This window comes from Biomphalaria glabrata, chromosome 1 (genome assembly GCF_947242115.1).
Source record: "Biomphalaria glabrata chromosome 1, xgBioGlab47.1, whole genome shotgun sequence".
Lineage (NCBI taxonomy): Eukaryota > Metazoa > Mollusca > Gastropoda > Planorbidae > Biomphalaria > Biomphalaria glabrata.
The window spans coordinates 43,310,137-43,330,638 of NC_074711.1; the positions used below are offsets into that span (position 1 = coordinate 43,310,137).

General features: G+C 32.6%; 2 protein-coding genes across 3 annotated transcripts; one reads left to right on the top strand and one right to left on the bottom strand.

Moving 5' to 3' along the window:
* Positions 1 to 4,884: 4,884 nt before the first annotated feature.
* Positions 4,885 to 15,167, bottom strand: LOC106061120 (zinc finger protein 616-like). Of its 2 annotated transcripts, none has more exons than XM_056037853.1 (6): positions 15,089 to 15,167; positions 11,613 to 13,235; positions 9,671 to 9,791; positions 7,831 to 7,929; positions 7,474 to 7,639; positions 4,885 to 6,858 (listed from the first exon to the last, which is right to left on the bottom strand). In XM_056037853.1, the coding sequence occupies exons 2-5, from the start codon at positions 12,990 to 12,992 to the stop codon at positions 7,494 to 7,496; spliced, it is 1,746 nt and encodes a 581-aa protein (XP_055893828.1). In that variant the 5' UTR covers positions 12,993 to 13,235; positions 15,089 to 15,167; the 3' UTR covers positions 4,885 to 6,858; positions 7,474 to 7,493. The 2 variants fall into 2 exon arrangements, with proteins under 2 accessions (XP_055893828.1, XP_055893822.1); XM_056037847.1 differs by having other exon boundaries at positions 11,526 to 13,235.
* A 32-nt stretch (positions 15,168 to 15,199) lies between these two features.
* On the top strand, positions 15,200 to 19,075 carry LOC129927692 (uncharacterized). Its single transcript, XM_056037860.1, has 4 exons — positions 15,200 to 15,523; positions 16,022 to 16,137; positions 16,505 to 16,628; positions 16,735 to 19,075. The coding sequence occupies exons 1-4, from the start codon at positions 15,356 to 15,358 to the stop codon at positions 18,985 to 18,987; spliced, it is 2,661 nt and encodes an 886-aa protein (XP_055893835.1). The 5' UTR covers positions 15,200 to 15,355; the 3' UTR covers positions 18,988 to 19,075.
* Positions 19,076 to 20,502: the final 1,427 nt, after the last annotated feature.

Sequence of the window (20,502 nt, forward strand, 5' to 3'; positions counted from 1 at the left end):
GAGGGCACTTCCTGTTTCTTCCTTTGTAATTTCTTCCATGTTTCTGTCTAGTGTTGATCATGCATTTAGATCCAATGGATTTAGGTCTGTTGAGCACTCTTTATGTCTTCCAAGTTGTTCATCTATTAAAGAAACTTGTTTTTTTTCTTTATCTCGAATTAGTGCCTAGTAAGTAATTAGCCTTTTTACCACTAAGAAATTTGATGATTTTGTACTGTTGTTTAATATTTCCTTTACAGTTTACCTGCTGCCTCTTTAACCTGTTCTGAAAGATTATTGCAAAATGGTCTTTTTTCTTACCTAAGCATTTTTTTGGTAATTCGTAAAACTGCTAGTTGTATGGCTTGGTTAACTGCCAGTTGTTTTTTTTTTACAAAGCTTATATTAACTCACTCTGTCTGTCTGGTAAAAAGTGTGTAGAAGATATTTCTCCCACACCTATTTTCGGATCAGTTGAAACTTCACTCTATTATTTATTGGCATAGACAAGACATGAATCAATATAAAAAAGTAACCAATTAGTCAATTAATAATTAGTTATTTTATTTGATACCAACAAGGAAAACTAATCCTTCAGTATTCACCTATATGTCTAAATTTGTTGGGTTTAGTCCCCATAACGCTATTTCTTCTTCATGCATTCTCCGATTAAGTTGATACTATAAACAATTATTTCTTGTAGCTAACAAATCATGAATCAATAAAAAATAAAAAACCAAATAGTCAATTAATTATTGGTAATTAATTATTTTATGTGATATTATATAAGGGAAATAAGCTGTACATTATTGATATATATAGTTTTTAGGGCGGAGTTATTTCCCTTTAGATAAGCCTTTATATATATATATATATATATATATATATATATATATATATATATATATATATATATATATATATATATATATATTACTTATCTCTCTTTGCTTAGTTTCCATGTCTCATCACTAATTCAGTTGTTGTTTTTTGTCAGAGTTAAAGCAAAGGCCTAATACACTGTTTGTTTATGTAATCATTTCTTTGAAATCTTCACCATTTATCTAGTTGCAGCATAGAACGTCTATTTTAAGGGATAGAAGAAATTGGTTTTTAACCTGAGTGTTATGGAGCTTGTCCAGGTCAAATCTTTTCCTTTTGTTTATTTCTGTTTTATTGCTGGTCAGTTTAATTTTTGTTTGGCCCCAACACGATGGTGGTCTGAGCCAATATCTGCTCCTCGTCTGCTTCGTACATCCAGTAATGAGCTTCTCCAGTGTGACGTACCGGTACGGTAATGTGGTCGATTTGGTTCTCTTGTCTTTTTGTCTGGTGAGACCCATATCACTTTGTGACAACTTTTTTTTTTGTTGGGGGGGGGGAATGCTGACTCCTATCACAAGTTCATTATATGTGCTAAACTCTGCGAACATTTCTCCATGTTTGTTTATGCTAATGCCAAGTTCGAGGGGGGCAATAATTTTCTCCCACGTTAGCATTGACGATCACTACATCTTTTAGGAACATTTTGTCTACTTGTCTATACTTTGTAACTGGTCATAGAATGTATTTTTATCAGTATCAGTTGCAAGGTTAGTGGGAGTATAGCACACAATGGTGTGAACCATATTATATCTAGACTGGAAACCGGAAATAAATTCTTATCCGCGACTGATCGATTCACAGACCTATACATATATAGATTTTTATGTACGTAAACTCTTTTTTCAGGCTCTAAGGCAGGCATGTCAAACTCGTTAAGGTGTATGGGCCGCATAAAAAACTTACTATGGCCTTAGGGGCCGCAGCCAAAAATCAGTTGCTAAACAGCTTCCTAGTTTTATGTAAATTAGAAACAATACAATAGAATACAATAATTAATGACATACCTGTCCTTTAGTTAGGCAAATTTGTAGTACTATTTGATAATTAAAAATTACTATGATTGCGCATTTTTTTGTTTGTCCTGATGCTTGACATCTTTCTGGGATACAAGTTTATTAATATCGGGTGGAGGTTTGTTTGCCACTGACATTATCATCACTGACGACAAATTTTGATCAAATAATCTCGAACGGTGAGGTGATTTGTAGCTTTCATTATAGAAAAAAACTGCTCACAGATATCAGTGCTTGCAAAAATAGCTAGAATTCTGGCTGCAAATTTCAGCAACTCAACGTACTGTTAAGGTAAATAACTTCATTTTGGCGCAGCCACTTCTTTATACTTCGCTTTCAACAAAGAATCTAACTGCTATTCTATCAGCTCTAGTTGCACATTACCAGCAGCATTTTCAGAAGCAAATGAAAATGGAGATAAAAACAACAAAAATCCTTGCTCGTATGAAACGAAGTCTTGAAAACAGCCAGTGGAAGCATCTACTAACGATTCAAGGTGTGTGTAAGACATATTTACCAAATGTTGTAGCCGTATTTAATCTTTTTAGTTCCTGACACACTGAGAAGTGAACAAGATTTTCTCTTCATATTTGGTTTATTCACTGTCGTAATTTTGCTTGAAAGCACTTTACATCATCACACGCAGTTTTGACAATTTAGTCTTTACTTTAAAGTTTCAAATTCAGTGGCAGTGGCAGTGAGATCAATTGCAAATTCACAAATCCTGAACCCATTTGTCAGTATTGAAATGTTCAACAGGTTCACCTTTCATGTTCAGAAACAATACAATTTTCTCACGCAGTACAACAAATCTCTTCAATTCTTTATGACAGGAGAGCCAGCAAATTTCGTGTCCAATGTCATTCAGAAATATTGAAAATTGGCGATGATTTAAGCCACGGGCATGAATAAAATTGATAGTGACTGAAACCAGTCTTATGACATATTGGAATTGCTTTGTGCGTTATGTTTCTTGGTGAATGATGCACTGAAAATGAGCAAATTTAAAATTAGCATTTAGTCTCTCTTATTTTGCAAGTAGATTTGCATCAAAACAATTTCATAATGGTTAGTGCGCCATCCCTTGTTAGACTAGCTAGCTTTACCAAAGGTAAGTTGTACTGCAATATCCCCTGTTATTTCTCAAAAACATCCTCGCTTGTTGTGGCGTTATGCATAGAACAAGTAGCTCCTTATGTATCTCAAAATTCCTGTCACATGTCCTTATGAGTATAGCCAACTGTGTTACACCCTCTACATCAGTTGACTCATAGAGAGCCAATAAGAATATTTCAAAATCTATTTTGTTCTTTAATTGTTCACCCGAGCTGATTGACATTTCATTTATTCTCTCTGCCACAGTGTTCCTAGTTAACGCTATTACTTTGAATACTTTCACCTTTTCTGGACAAATTACTTCGACAGCTTTAACGATACACTCCTTCATAAAAACCCTTTCACTAAATGATTTGCTTGCAATTAAGTTTGAAAACTGTAGCTGGCTTTCACTGCAGACTCAATCTCGTTGTTCAGTTTAACAAATACTATTTTTCAATTCAAGTAGCTTGTCATCTTTTATTTTCCAGCGTAATTATTTAACATTATTTTGATAATTTTTGAGGTGGCCAAGCGGGCCGCATGCAAGGTGGTCGCGGGCCGCATGCGGCCCCCGAACGCCGTGTTTGACATGCCTGCTCTAAGGGGACTCTCCCCAATCAATCTTTTCTGTCTTAGAAAAGTAATGATCGTTAGTTTTCAAAGTTTACAAATAATGCAAAATACTTTCTCGGATATTCACGCAAATATATGAAATAAAGCCATTTCCTGTTTATTGAGATAATGTTTCAAAAATCCTAGATGGAAATAATTCTTGTTGATTTAAATCATCTTATGTACATTTAAATAGATTGATTACCTAGATCTTTCTAAATTATGTATGTAAAAATTGCAAAATAATAATTATGAAACGAGAGTACTCTTATTTTTTTATGTTCAATTACTAGATCTAAAAATTAATACATATATGTTACGTAGGTTAGAGTTGAAAAAAAAACAACTTTACTTCTTTTAACTACTTTACAAAACAACGCCTTGATCCACCTTTCTAAAAAAAATTTCACCTCATTTTGTGTAGTGCTAAAAAACCTCCATGTCCAGTCTATATATATATATATATATATATATATATATACATATATATATATTATATATATATATATATATATATATATATTATATAAGTCTATGGTGTGAACATTTTTTAACTTGGACAAAAATTAGGCTCTAATTATTGTTTCTGAAAATGGTTCCCATTCCAATAGATTTTTAAATTAATTTTTTTTTAAATTGGAGAGATACTCTGCGTGAAATTTGTGTCTTTCCTAAGAAGAGAAGTACGTGTTTCTCCTGATTGCAATTTAACTTCTCCAAAATTATTCCATCGAACTTGACTCGGTCCCAAAATCTGTAGTCTGTATTTAGCCATAGATACTAGCTTTACCCACGTTTCTTCTTTTTTGAAGTAACGTCTGTATTATATAAAATAAGATACGCCCTACGCCCGTTGATTTATTCCCAGACTATAAATATATATATGAACCTCGAATAAAACGGCCCGCAATTGAACTCTCCCCCACACATACTTTGAGCAATTAATTCTAGTAGGCTTATCGGTTGCGTTGAATTGGAGCAGCCCGCTTTAAAACACCCTCCTCAACAAAAAGTTAATATAAACAACTTTTGTCAATTCTTCTTCTCAGTTCTGTGTCAAAATATTTGATAGCCTTATTTTTTTTTACCAGAATCTCCTTTTTTCCCTTTAAATCCTTTGCATTCGACTAGATGTCTACTGGCTAGGGTTACGACACCTGGACATCCAGAGGAAAACAAAACAAGACACAAAGTAAAACTTTATTTTATGAAGCATGTAAGTAAATCATAGACTGTTATTAAGTATCTTATTTCTAAGATGAATCAGAAATGCAAAAATGAAATCAGAACACAGACATTCAGAAACTCTGAGCAACAATGTTTATTTAAACAGCTTTGAACATACAAGTTCAGCAAGAAGATTGTCAAAAGACATAGAATCACTTTTCTGTAATGTTTGAGTTGGTGAACTTAAATCATAAGATTTGAAGGATTGAATTAGATTGATTGATAAAGCAATATATTTTCACATTTCAGACCTACACCTGCAGGACAGCAGAAATGTCCTTTTGACAGACATCTAGTAATCCTATGGCTTAGGTCACTGATCTTTGAAAAAATGTTATAACTGGCTAAGAAATTATTTTTATTTTCAGTGACAGGAAATATAATGGTCCTACTATGTGACAAAAGATTTATTCCATTGTACTGGTATATAGAGACAACAAGCAAGTAATAACTTAGCTTATATATATGTATTCATGAGAAATCAATACACAACCTTCAAATAAAAAAAATAAAAAAAAAGCAAGAAAGTAAATACAGTAAAAAACAAAGTTGATATATAATTTATTTTTCAAATGTCATCCATAAAGAATGATAAAGTATCACTTGACAATTTTTTTTTCTTTTAACATACATATACATTGTATGACTCAGTAGTTCATACACTGACATTAAATCACACATTGACATTAAATCACAATGTTCAGAGTAGATCAAGTTCAATAACTTAATTAACAATTTTTTTTTAACAATTCACACTTTGACTTCATTTATTAACAATTACAACATTGGTGGCACATTTTAAGCACACAGTATTCAGCAGAAAAGAGCACTTTGTTGAATAAATAACATACTTCACATTGTAAAAAAAAATTTTGAAAATGTGATCAGTTGAACTAATAGTCTGGTTGAAAGAGCCGGAGGATATTCCAGCTACCGTCGCCTCAGCGTGGCGCCTCCGTGGAAATATCCGCCAAGGGAATTGGATAGGCCAAGAACGGTAGCACACATAGCTCTCAGTGGGCTACCACTAGTAGGCTCTAGCGAGTGTACACTGCATGTGATAGGGATGTAACAAAGGCTCGCTAACCAGTCCAAACCCCCACCGATCTGTTCCCTAACGCGGGCCATACGGGTGACGATGGACCCTCGCACCGGTTCGGTGGGACATTATAGGTATATGGAGGACCCCCACATGGGCTCGGCCTACGGCCTCGCATGGGAGGAGGAACTCATGTCGTTGGCTTAAGGGACCGTGTCCTACGACCAGACTGGTGTGATTATATGATCACTTAGTCGCAGGGGGGCGCCAGACAGAGGGGTTGGTGAAGAGCCAATGCCTCATCGTGGCCATGGGATAAAATCCTTTCCCTGGTCAAGAGGTCCATAATAGGGAATCGGAAGATCTCAGACTTTAAGGACATCTGATTCAGGTTGAAAGAGCTATTCAACTTTTAAAACAGCTAAAACAAAAAGCATTGAAGTCTGTTTCTAATAGCTATATAACCAATGTGAACAGAGAGTCATTTAAACAAAAACAAAAGATACGGTTTGTTGAGTGTCACATACCAAGCTGCTACCAAGCAAATTTTGATAATGTTCAGCAATATCACTCCCCTACAAGAAATGAAGTGGTTGTATCAGATGACAGAAAACATGGCTAAAAGAAACCCCTTTAAAAACCCTATTTTTACTTAGAAATTCATCTCACTAGTTCACAAATCAGAAAAATATTAGTCAATATTGTCATAAGCATACATCATACATTTGATCAAAATGTACATTAAAAATTCTGCTTCATAGAGCGTTCTTGCTTACATTGGTCTGACCTCTCATTTAGAAATTCTTATGATTAAGGAAGCATAAAATGAGGTTTACATTCTGTAGGTTCAAAACTCAAGTAAATGATTTTGTTGGTAACTTGAAATGTTTTAGAAGTTGGTGATCACTTGAGTGCTGGTAAAGTTTCCAAAAAATTGATACAAGAAGTTACCAGAAGGAAAGATATTATCTTGATTGTAGTTCATTTGAAACATTGACATTAACTCTGTAGAGGATATAAAAAATCTTTCAGTGCTAGTCCAGAAATGATTTCAGACAATAGATATTTGAAATGTTATACAAATTATTTCATAAAATAGATATTTGAAATGTTATGCAAATTCTATTTTAAAATGTTATTACAGGCTTTTTTTTAATTTTCATTTCCTGTCAAACAAAAGTTTGAAAATCAAGGTACTCAAATTTAAATCTTTTTTTTTGGTTCGGAATGAGATCAATCAGAGCTTTATTTTAAAAAAAAATATCAAATAATTTCCTAAAGTGGGTAAAACAACTTCAGGCAAGATCATAACCCTGTATTAAATTTCTTATGTTAAATAAAATTAAAAACTAAATTTATATTTAACAATAAATTATAATAAATGAGAGTGGGTTTTTGTGTGTGTATGTGTGTGTGTGTATGAACTGTAACATACAATGAGGCAAAGAAACTATGTGCATAATAAATGAGAGTGGGTTTGTGTGTGTGTGTCTGTGTATGAACTGTTACATACGATAAGGCAAAGAAACTACGTGCTATGACGCATGACCACTTTATCATTTAACCCCTGTTTAGAAACCATTCGTAATAAAAATAATCAGTCTACAATGACAGACTTACCTAGTCTATTTCACCCATTCCTAAACTGTATGTACAATAATATCTTTATGCATAGTTTTCATGTGGCGGATTAATGTTGTCTCACGTGCATATTTACGATCACAATGGCCACAAGTCAGCTGACTACTTGGTTTATGAGCCCGGCGTATATGGCGGCTTAAATCTCCTGTAGATGTATTTTTAAAAAATGATAAGTTAGTCTGAACCCAAACAGAACCTCAAAGTAAGATAGTGGTTTACAAATTGATTCATTAGTATTTTCTATAGTTCATACTTATCAAAAAAAAAATTGATGAACAAAAAGAAGCAGATTCAGTAGTTGAAATGTTGAATATTGAAATGTTTTAAAAAACTGACCAGTCTGAAAGAATTGTTTCTCACACAATGAACACTTGAAAGCCTTGTCTTTGTTATGAAATCTTAAATGTACTACCAAGTCACTTCTTCGTATGTATCCTGGAAGGAATAGTATGAAAGCAAAAATAACAGGATCACTTCTATTTCATGTTGAACTAGTTAATTAGCATCAATGATATTGATATTTGGATTTTTGGCACATCAGCACAATGAAGGTCATGACGTGCTCATTAGCGTGAAACCAATTACAGTAGTAGATGGTTTTCAATCATTCTTGGGACCACTGTTACTATTTTCAAATTTAAGAAATGTGTTAAATAAAAAAAAAGAAGACAATTCTCAGCAATTTGAAAAGCTTTTGATAACCAAACCCCACTAAGATAAGATTTGTAAAAGATGATTGCCAACATTTTTAAAGACCATTCAGTGAACTAAAAATACATGTGATAATCACATAGTTAGATTTTACTACTAATAATAATTAATAATACTTGTGACAATGTCGGAGTTAGATTATTGACAATTCAGTGATCTAAAAATACTGTTGACAATCACATAGTAATATATCATTGTGTATGGGCCATATTTGGTTGTGGGCAGTGGGATTTTATCGCTCGCATTGTGACTAAGGTGTGCCTTTATGTAAAGAAGTAATTTATTTGTACATAATGCATGTTCAATGAATTAGTACTTAATATGTATTATTGACTATTCATTTTTCTCTAATCCCTATTTATGAACTATCATTCATATCATTTGTTACGTTCTCGCTTTTTAAATACTGTATGTTAGCCCATTGACATTATTGTTGACTTAATTAACATACTAAGTTGATAGACTGTCAGGGGTTCTCAGTCAGACAAGCCAAAGCAAAACTACAACCCTGACACCATATAAGGTGTTGGCAATGCTCATATCTTTTTAAAATAAGATTTTAAAAAAAAGGCAATTGAACTAATCAACAGCTGAGTAATAGTAGTGAGATTATTTGCATAACAACAAGATTACAAAAAGAAGTTGACACAGATCCTTATTTTTTTCTCCTACAAATCTATTAATGTTAATTGTCGTGCAGTGCACTTCACAATGCAGCACTGGAAATTTTGGTCACACTTCATTGTGACTTCATTGTGTTGACCCAATTGTTTTCTCCTTAATCTTCTTGTTAGAGAAAGCTGTATTGAGGTGTTAGAACCTCTTGGTCTTTTATTTTTTCAACTTATCTTAGGGGGTTGTTTTTTTCCATTGTTAAGGTTAAGAAAGAGTAGGTTTGATTTAAGGATGTTAGTTCAAGAGTGTGTGTTCAATAGGGGAAGAGCTAGCAATGTACTGTTGGTTGGTCACTGCAATGATATGATGTATGTGTTGGGCCAGTGTTGTGACTGATAATAGAAAAACTATGTTTGCACTATGGCTTGTGAAATCACAAGGGGCAGATTAGTTATTTACAATCTTTGTTAATACTATTTATACTGGTTTTATTGTATTATATCACCAATATCTCTAATAATTATTCATATCATCAATGTTTGCAACAAATAATTATCACCATCATGATCATCTTTTCAGTACAACTGTAAATAATCATTACATTAAATAATTGTTATGCACATCATAGAGTTATTCAATCATTCAGCAATATTCAATTGTCACTTAATAGAATGTCAGGGGGGCTGGGCTAACAAGCCAAGCTTAAAAAATCACCCCATGATAATAATAATGGATTTAAATTGGTTAATTCAATGTCACTGTTGTGAATGCAATTTAGGAGTTTGTGAACAAAACAAACTCTTTTTTTGTCCACTTGCTTTCTTTTTTTTTTATGTTTTAAATGACTCACCTTTGCCACATTGATCACATCGATGCGGCTCCTGTTTAGTGTGGATCAACATATGTCTCTTTAGATCACAGCGCTGTAAGAACTCTCGACCACAAGTTTCACATTTAAACAATGGCTGACTCTAAGAGAAAAAGAAAAACTGGTAGCATTTGTAATGTATCAAGTTCTCTTCAGTACTACACAGAACTATTCTTTAAAATTTCAGCCAGCAGACTCTTTTCAACAAAAATGTTACCAAATCCAAATTCTCATGTTGTCAAGGCATTGAAGTGGCAATCAAAATGTTTGATATTGTGCTGTGTAAAGTGATCCCTTAAAAAATGACTCGCAGGCTAAATCTACAATGGCTTTTAGTTTAGTTTAGACAAATTGTTCACTAATAAAAAACTCAAAGACAACTTCTTTCTGGGTAACTTTTTTTTTACAAAATTATATCAACTCACTTCATCTATCTGTCAAGTACATGTTATTTCTCCCACCTCCCTTTCTGGGATCAGGTTGAAACTCAGCATAATAATTCATTGTCCCTAACAACACATTAATCAATCAAAAAATTAATTAGTTAATTTTGTTTAATTTAGAAAAAGGGAAAAAATCTTACAGTATTAAGAAATATGACAGAAAATGTGCAGTTTTTTTGTGTTTTTTTTTAAAGTTTGTTTTATAATCTTTCTTATAGAAAACATTTCATTTTAATTATGAGAGTTTTGGAATGCCCATCACAGTAGTCAATCATACAATTGATATTAGGCAGTGTTTCCCAAACCATGTTCCGCAAGGCCTAATTAGGTGTTCCATGAACTACTGAAATAATTTTCGCACTTATCACCCATGGGTTTTTACAAATGAATGGCAGCTGTGCCGGGTATACAAAATTGAGGGTTTTAACAATTTATTTTACTCATAAACTTAGCATAACGGAAATGGGTCTTTGTACCTCCTATAATTTGCTTTGTGGCTGTGAAACGTACATTGGAAAGCTTTATGAACATCTAATTATAAACCTAAAAAAAACATATAGTACCGATGCGGCAGAAAATATTTAGCATACCAGTAATCAAATGTGACAAGTTAACGGCAAGTCATGCTATGCACATTCAGGGTATATAAGGGTGCAGGTTGTAAGATTTTGTTTTTACTTATTTTGTAATTTTTGTGCAGGGTATACGCATATGTGGGGTATACACATATATGGGTTATATGAGCAAAAATATGGTCCGCTAAATACTCAGAATGTGCAAAGTGTTCTGTAACCGTTAGAGAAAAAGTTTGTGAAACACTGATGTAAGAAATATGTCAGAATTGCTCAGGTTTTATCTGGGTTGTTATTCATCTTCTTTCACGTGCAAAAAAATATCAAAACTGCTTTTATCAGACTAAAAAGAGTCTTGACAAATGACTTTTTAAGACACAGACAAAAAGGGTTTAAATATATGTGCCAGATAGGACTTGTTTTCCATTTCATCAAATGAAGCTACTGTCTGCTACATTTCTCTGTGACTAGCAAATAAAGCTAGTGTCTGCTACATTTCTCTGTGACTAGCAAATAAAGCTAGTGTCTTCTACATTTCTCTGTGTCTTATGCTCAAAAAAGCACAAGTAAGTAAGCCATGTATTCGGGCCATAAAACGGCCTCTGAAAAATATCCTTAACTGTCAACTCAAATAACATTCAAACTATAATATCTGTACGAGGTAGGTGACTATTTTGTAAACTTATTCAGGACAATGAACTGAACAATTTGTCAAAGGAAACATTTACACACATCCTAATATTATAGCTTAAATAGTCACAAACTATTGAGCCATATCCCATTTCTATACATTTAGGTTGTAAAAAAAAGGAATATACCAACCTCAGAATGTAGGTTGTGAATTTTTCTGTGCCTGGTGAAATTTCCTAACCTTGTAAATTTAGCAATGCACAAGTCACACTGATATACCTTAGTAAGTGACTTGGCTTGATTTTTAAAGTCTGGCTTGGAATTGATCTCTTTGTGACAGTCAGTCTTTACCAATGGTGCTTTATGAATCACTAAGTCATTGCTAGGAAGAAAGGAACCAATAGGGTCAGTCTGATTCTCAGCATCAGGAATCTGTGAATGTAACTCAATAAGTCTTTGACTACTGATATTGTTTATATTGCCTACATTGTCAACTGAATTGTCATACAAACTTTGGTTGTCATTACTAAATGTGACAAGGGTTGTTTCCCCTACACTGGATACATCACACAACTGATCTCTACTACAGGAATTTTGATTATCACTTGATGTCACAAGAGATTTAAAAAACAAATTCCCTGTGCCAAAAACTAAGTCTGTCTGAGTTGCTTTAGCTTCAGACTGTTTAATTACTGCTGCCTCATTGATGGCAGTCAAAAGCTGGGGAGTGAGACTAATGGCAGTCAGCTGTCCATCACTTGACAAGAAGTAGAGTGTTTTCTTTATTGGTTCAAGAGAAGCAGACAGTTGACTTGAACTTTCTAGAGGTAAAATAGGAATAATATCCCCAGACACATTTCTGTCAGAAATAGTTGTTACATTGTCTAACACTGTAGGCATTGAAGACGTAGTATTCAAATTGTGATGTACTTCTGTTTCTTGATTTAAAATTAAAGTGTCATCACACTGTAAATGATTTTTTGTTGCAGGAACATACTTGTCTTCATCTAAAATCACAGTATCAGATGTTGGTAATGAATACAAACTTTTACCAGAAACAGTTTTATCACAGCTAGGCTCTGATGATGAATCATTAATTTCTGTATCAGTGTCATCATTATCATCAATGTGAGACATTGTTTTTGAAGGTTCTGTACTCTCAACATGAGATACGCTACTTAAATATAACTTATTTTTATTGGCAATATTATTCTGATGCTGCTTTATATATACAAGAAGTGATGGGGGCATTTTGTCAGTACCCAGTACTGCTGGCGTGTTCAATGTCAAGCAGTGATCACTTGAAGATGGTTCATCTACTACTTCTTGTGGTGCATTATCCACTGGACTTGATTCACCAAGATTAGGTTTGAATAAGCTTATTGTTGGAATACTTTCTAGTGAAACTGGTCCATCTGATATGCTTTTTATTAATTGGAAAGAATTTTCATATATCTGGGATGTTGTAGAATTACTGCTTAGTAATCTTGTGTACTTAACGCATTTGCCATGTTGAACACAAGTTAAGTCTTGCTTATTGCAAGAAGAACATAGAATGAAACTTTCACCTCTTGAAACGGTACTAATTGTGTCCAATTGTAGAGATTTGCTGTCTGACTCAGCTTGGAATCTAGAACTAGATTTAGATGTTTGCTTCATTCCACAAGAAGAAGAATTAAACACAATCAATCTTTCTATTTAGTTTTTGTTAAAATCTTTTTTTTTATCATTGAATCAGAAAGAAAAATGAAATACAATGAACGACCTAAGAAGAAGATTTGCCCTTTGCAAAGGTTGTTTTCATTGTAAAATTAATTAGATCTAAAACTGCAGAGCTCCAAAATCAATAGCAGAAAGCTGACAGTGATCATTTTTCTTAAAGAATATTTTGCATACATCAGTCTGAAAAAAAGAAATTAAAAGCCTATTAGATCTACATCTAGAATCTAGATCTATATATGAATGATTATTGTTTTTTTATGTCTAAGTCTAATAGTAAAAGATCAGTGATATACAAACTAAGCCAGCAGACCACTGGTTATATCCAGCTTGTACATATATATATATATGCCTGGATTGTGAGAGCTGTTAACTGCCCCACACAACACCACCAACTCAAAGAATTTGACAACGCAGGGCTCCAAAGTAACAAAACAATTTAATGTCCAATAGATCATAGCCAATACTGTACAATTAGCAACATGTAACACTGACTGTACAAATGTTTCACCGTTAACAACCGTACCACCATATCAACTCCTATAGCACTGCATCAAACTCCACTGGACTCTCCGCTTTGTCACAGAATTGCCCTAGGTTCCACTATTCAAAACTGATGTCACACACTGGGCTCCTTGTGTCGGACTTGATTTAACATCAAGATCAAGATGGATGTCGTCTCGTACTTGCGAGGTGTCTAAACTGTACTCCACAATGAACCGTTGTAATGCACCATATAGAATCACTTTTGATTCTTATGATGAAGAGCTAAAGAAACGTTGTCTATACATGTCATTCTAAAAAGTTCAAAGTAAAAAAAGATTATCCTATTTAATATGGCGAAACATTCAGTCAAAGATGCAAACTCGTACAAGTATTTATTCAATGCTATGAAGAACTGAGTTGAAAGTGTTGGGTTGGCATGGAACAAGATGGTGAGTGTAACAATTGAAGATGCCCGTGCTATGACTGGGAAACTGGGAACAATATCCCAACCATAAACTCTATATATTCAAGCTGTATTGAATATCAAATGTATGTTATTGACTCAAATATATCAGTGATCAAACTTATATGGCTGTTGCTAAACCATTCCTATGTTCTGTACCGCAGCATGGGCAAAGTATTGAGAAGAATATGTGACCTCAAGGAAGAAATTTTTATGTTCCTTGAAAGACATTGAGTATAAGACGCATGGGTGTAGCCGGGGGGTGGAACTTTATGACTGATTTTTGCTTTGATGATTTTATGTATATATATATATATATATATATATATATATCTAGGCCTATATATATATATTATATATTTTTGCTGACACTATTAAGTTGTTTTTTTTTCATTTGTAAGGATTATTATTTTTTTAGAATGGTATAATAGACTTAATAGTGGATCAAGTTATTAATTTAATGTAATTACTTTAAATTAAACTTTGTCAACAGTACTGGAGAAACACTCATATACTAGATCTAAATAATTATAATATAATAATAGTAATCTAGATCTAGAGAATAAGTATATTTAATATTTAAACATTAGAATAAGAATTCATTAGATTATATTTATAGAATATTTTTTGTCTCCAGTAGATTTAAATAAATTGACTAAAACTAGGGTCTAGAGTCTAGAGGGTCTATTAATTTCATCTATTGACTAGATATCTAGATACTAATACTGTAATAGCAGTACTAGCTAGATCTAGTACTCTAGTTAGAGTAGAATCTAAAGTTAAAGAGTAAAGTTATTCTAATTCTACTAGTGACTTACTAGTCGTAACTAGATCTAGATCTAGTCTAGTAGATCTCTAGTCTCTAGTCTAGTACACAGTGAGTAGGCCAGTACTCAGTAGGCCTATTAAACTTATAAATTAATAAATATACTAAAATATAGTTAGACTCTATATACTTAATTTATAATTATAGTACTAAGACTAAGAAGTAGATCTATAGATTCTATATATCAATAATATCTAGATCTATATTATTCTAGATCTAATTGTTCTAATAGACTCTAGTCTAGACTATAGACAGTCTTACTATCATCTATGCCTCTATGGTACCATAGACATGATTGACATGATATCTAAAAACGTCTTCTATGCATGGTATTTTACTACGAAGTGCCTATCCCCAACCAGTTGTGAATAGGCTTCAACCCTATTCCCAACCGGATGGATGGGTCAAATAAGGTCAAACCCTATTTACAGTCAGTTGACTTCCGGTCTATCCCCAGTATAGACTTCCTGCCAATCCCCCCTGTTGACCGGAAGTGTTGCTATATAAAAGGCCAGCGTAAACGTGACCATGGCATTTTATATAATAATCAATTATCCTCTGGTCACTTTCACTATCATTTATTTAAAAAAAAACATGGAAGGAAAATCATTCACAAATTTTACTGAATTCAAGGAATTTATCAAGAAGCATGAAGAGGAACAGCATGTTTTGTTTGTTACTAGTGGTTCTAAAAAGGTATGTTGTTGATTTTACTTTTACAATTCAATATAGTATAATATAGACTGTAATACTACTATAATAGATCGTTAGATTCTTATTTATTTCATTTAAGCTTAGCTTTTTATTTCTTTTCATTTATTTTATTTTGTGCTGGTTAGTGTTACTAGTGTAGTACGTTTTTGTTTCTTTTTTTAAAGTAATGTCTGTTCTGTATTATTATAAGATATAGATAAAATAATAAATAATAATTACATGTAAAGTAGCTTGTAATTTTGAATGAAAATAACGTAGTCCTAGTTGGAAATAAATATAGACTATAGAGAGATTAATTTTTAACTTTCTCCATTTATTAAAAAGAAACTTTTATTAATTTCTTTATACACAAAGAAGTTAAGTTTAGAATGTTATATATTTTTTTCCGTTTACAGCTGTTAAATTTAATTACACTTAAAAAAAGAGAATGAATTTTCCCTACACACAATTTATAAGTGCTAAATTTTATTATTTTTTTAGCTTATCAATGGACATCCAGCAAAAGAATCCATACAGTATGAGTGGCTAAAATTAGTATGCAAACAAGGGAGAGCCACAAAACCAACATCGAGTAAAGGCATCCGGCCGAATCAAAGGTATTTATTTCAATATTTCTTAACAATGGAAAAAATATTGTGGTATTACAGAAGATGTGTAGTTGGGGTATAGTGGCCAAGTGTTGAGTGAAGTGCTGTCCACCCTAGTTAACCATCGGCCATAGAAATAGATGCCCTTTACAACATCTGCCTTATTAGATCCCAAAGTCTGAAAGGGGTAATTTACTTTTATTTACAATGCAATAGTTGATACTAAAGATACAGTAGCCAGTTTTATAATAGTATTCAGTGCAATTGTATTATTGAAACACCCCTCCCCCCTTTCTCCCATCTCTCAAATCAAAATAATAAGTAGAGTGATGAAAAAAAAATATGTATAATATTGTTATTATATTTTTTTTTGTAGGTCATGGAAACATGATTGTGGTGCAGTGATACGTGCTGTGATAAGGCATTCAGATGTTACTGGCTACCAGTTTGTCATCACAAAGGCAATATTGTCACATGAGAATCACCCCACAGATCATTTGGTAAGTTATTAAAAAGCACATTTACTCCTAACAATTATCTCTCATGAATTTTCAACTGTCAATATCAATTTCCAATAGCTATATATATACAATTTATTATTTTCAGACTGCACTTGTGTATCCTGAAAATAGAAGAATAAAGCCTGATGAAACCGTGGATCTGATGGTTGGCACCAAAATACCGCAGTCAGAATTGCGACAAATCATCTCGCAGAAACAGAACAAATGTGTTCTTGGAAAGGATGTGGAAAACTACAGGAGAAAACTGAAAGACCCCTGCACTGACAGTGAAGGAGTAGAGAAAATTCTAAATAGTATAAAGGTTGGTGGTGGAATGGTGAAGTATGGTGTGACACCAGAAAATGAATTTTTGTATTTGGCATACATGACCAAGGAAATGATAGGTTCACTTAAAGCCAACAAAACCATATTGATAATAGATTGCACTTATAAAGTCAATGAGTATTTATTTCCATTGTTGAATGTTATGTGTATTGATGCCAATGGTAATGGTGTACCTGTGTTGCATGCTTTTGTAAGGAATGAGAGTGTTGAAATTTTGTCTGAATGTTTGAGTGTATTACATGATGTGTGTGTGGAGCCTCAAATTTTTTTTGTAGATAAAGATTTTAGTGAAATAGGTGCTATCAAACAATGTTTTCCTCAATCTTTAATTCGCCTATGTTCATTTCACACAATGACAGCAGTAAAAAAGTATTTAAATACAAATGTCTCAAAGGAATTATCCAATAAAATTTTTGATCTATTTAAAGAACAATCTTATACATTGAGTGAAGAAGCATTTGAGTTGTTAAAAGTTGACATCATTTCAGCATGTCCCAGTGTTGAAAGCTACTTTCAAAATAATTGGTGGTCAATTTCTGACATGTGGGCAGCATGTAGAAATACAGATGTTGCATCTCTGCATATCACAACTACAAATCATGTAGAATCCTATCATTCAAGGATAAAAAAGCACCTAGATAGCCACACAACACTCTCAGCATGTGTAACTAAGCTACTTTTGTTTGATTCAGATCTATCTAAAATAAAATCAGCACAACACCACATTCACAAAATAACTAAACATTATTCTACACTACCAGACACACATTTGCTTACTTTGTACAAGAATATATTAACACCATTTGGAGCAGAGTTAGTGGGCCATCAGATTTCTTTATTTAAAAGATGTAACTACAACATAGTTCAAAATGATACTGACACATCATTTTTTTCTATTTCTAATACTTGTAATTCTAATGATACCAATTCATATGTGGTTAGCATGGATTCTTGCAATTGTATTTTCTTCACTAAATTTTTATTGCCTTGCAGACATATTCTTTCTTTGAGACATAAACTTTCTTTAGAAATGGTTTTTCTTCCTGATGGGTGCCATTTCCAAAATAAATCATTTAGGGATGAAGAATTTGAGGACATATCATCTATCTCAACTAATGTAATTTATCCAACCATTAGTGCAAAGACAGCAGAAGGGCGATTTAAAATTGTTAAGGACCTGACAAATGAACTAAACTGTCTGTATCAGAATATGGGGGAACAACATTTTTTAGTAAAGCTTGAACAGTTAAAGACATTTATTTATCATATCAGGGCCAATAAGGAATTTGTTATTACTAATGTGTCTGAGGCCTTAGCTGAAACAAATATTAGTTTGAATGGTGGGTGTGTTGATGCAGAGTTTCTTCCAATTGCCTCAACTTCTCAGGCCTTAGCTGAAACAAATATTAGTTTGAATGGTGGGTGTGTTGATGCAGAGTTTCTTCCAATTGCCTCAACTTCTCAGGCCTTGGCTGAAACAAATGTTAGTTTGAATGGTGAGTGTGTTGGTGAAGAGTTTGTTCCAATTAATCGTGCTCAACCCTTTGTGGTTCATAATAGTGAAAACAATCTGTCTGGTAGTGATATTGTTGACTCATCTAAAGTTACAACTGATACATTTAGTAATGTAATGTTGAAAAAAGTAAAAACTAAAGGAAGACCTAATAATAAACAACACTTCACAAAGAAAAAAAGACTAGGTTTCCCTTACAGCTCGGTTAGTAAAAAACTTAAAATTGTTAGCAGTACTGAAAAAGAAGTGGTAGGTAATGTTAAATGTTCCAGTGCAAATGATGTGAATGTTTTGGTTGATAAGCATGTTGAATGTTTAGAAAACAAACGTAATGGTGATGAATGTGCTGAATGTGGACTGGAAGAGGTTTCAAAAGAGAATTGTATAGATGGGAAGTTGATGAACTGGATTGGTTGTATGGTGTGTGATAGGTGGTTTCATGAGTTCTGTTTATCAAGTAATATTTCTGTAGATTCATTTATTTGTAAATTTTGCAATTAAAATGTTAGAAGTGTTTTAATACATATTAACATTTAAGTCTATTTGTTAATTTAACTTTCACTTCATAAGACCTATCTTGAGCATTAAAAGTGTAATATAATTCTACCTTTAATATATAGATGTACTATTGTATCAGTAATACTACCATTCAATAATGTGCTATTTACTCACCATATATTTGTTATAATGCACTTTTTTTATCAAACACATATTAAATTGCTTACACAAGTTTATATATTAAATATTGACTTTGATATTGTTTAGCTGAGTATATGTGTAATATATTTTTAGCTGTAACAATTAAATGTAATTTTGTAGATATTTTTTCTATTATTTTACCAGTTTTATTTATCAATTCATTTTGATGCATATTACATTGTTTACATGTATACTTATATACTGACTGAAAATGTTATGTATTATTATATGTTATATATTTCTAGCAGTGATAGTCGAACATAAAATTTCTTCTATTACTTGCTTTAATAAATTATGTCATACATATGACCAAAAAAACAAAAAAAGTCTTTGTTGATTGTGTTGTGCTATTCTTGTAGGAGAATTAAGGGATGCACTTTTTAAGTGTCTTAAATTCTCTACATCATTACAGAATGTTACTATTATTAGGCTTAACCACAGATGATGATATCAACCCTTTTTTCTTGTGGGATGGTTACTATAACTGAACATGTCTTTTTTTTTGTGGTGGGTGGAGGGGCTGTAAGAGAAAATTTTAAGCATTATAATTTATTGATATAAAAAAAACAACATAAATGACATAGAAAAATGTAAATTAACAAAGTAATGTGTATGTTTTCTATTTTATAATATTTCAAACCTAGAAATCATACAAGTATATTACTGACATCAAATGAGAGAGAAATATTTATTTATTGAAATGGTGCTAAGATTGGTTGGACAATGATCATAGGTATAGAACATGATCCATTGATTCTTATTGTGGTACTATCTCTCAAAGATATCCACTACTTCCGCCACAACTTGGCCTTAGATTATAACATCCTGTGTAGGTATATCCTACCCACCTGCCTCCCCTATTTCACCTTAGTGAGAACAATAAAGTTTGATATCCCCACCCTACATTGAATAGAATCAACATAAATGAAAAAACTCTCAGCTTTACAATATACCTAGCATTTTACTATGTGTTTACACATATGGTTACATTTCTCCTCACAGCTACACATGTTATTGCTTTGCAACAAACTTTAAACCCACCCTCACCCCAATTATATTTTTTTCTCTGCCTTGTTTTGATACCTCCTCTTTTTTATTATAGCCATCCTCAATGCACTAAACTTTATAATGAAGATGGGAGAGAAAACATTGAAAACACATGTCAAACATATCAAGAAGCAGTATATAGGCCTATAAAAAATATGTTGAATTGAGTGCTTAAAGTCAAAGCCAAGTCAAAAAATATATTATAATTATAGATAATGTGACCAGGAATGAAATGAAAACAGAAACAGTGAATTAATATATTTTATTTAT

Excerpts from the sequence above, each read along its gene's own strand:
- LOC106061120 (XM_056037847.1), bottom strand. The coding sequence starts at position 12,992 with ATGAAGCAAACATCTAAATCTAGTTCTAGATTCCAAGCTGAGTCAGAC. Across the intron at positions 9,792-11,525 it reads TTCACAACCTACATTCTGAG|AGTCAGCCATTGTTTAAATG; the intron begins GTTGGTATATTC and ends TTTTTCTCTTAG. Across the intron at positions 7,640-7,830 it reads GAAACAATTCTTTCAGACTG|GAGATTTAAGCCGCCATATA; the intron begins GTCAGTTTTTTA and ends ATACATCTACAG.
- LOC129927692 (XM_056037860.1), top strand. The coding sequence starts at position 15,356 with ATGGCATTTTATATAATAATCAATTATCCTCTGGTCACTTTCACTATC. Across the intron at positions 15,524-16,021 it reads TTACTAGTGGTTCTAAAAAG|CTTATCAATGGACATCCAGC; the intron begins GTATGTTGTTGA and ends TTATTTTTTTAG. Across the intron at positions 16,138-16,504 it reads GGCATCCGGCCGAATCAAAG|GTCATGGAAACATGATTGTG; the intron begins GTATTTATTTCA and ends TTTTTTTTGTAG.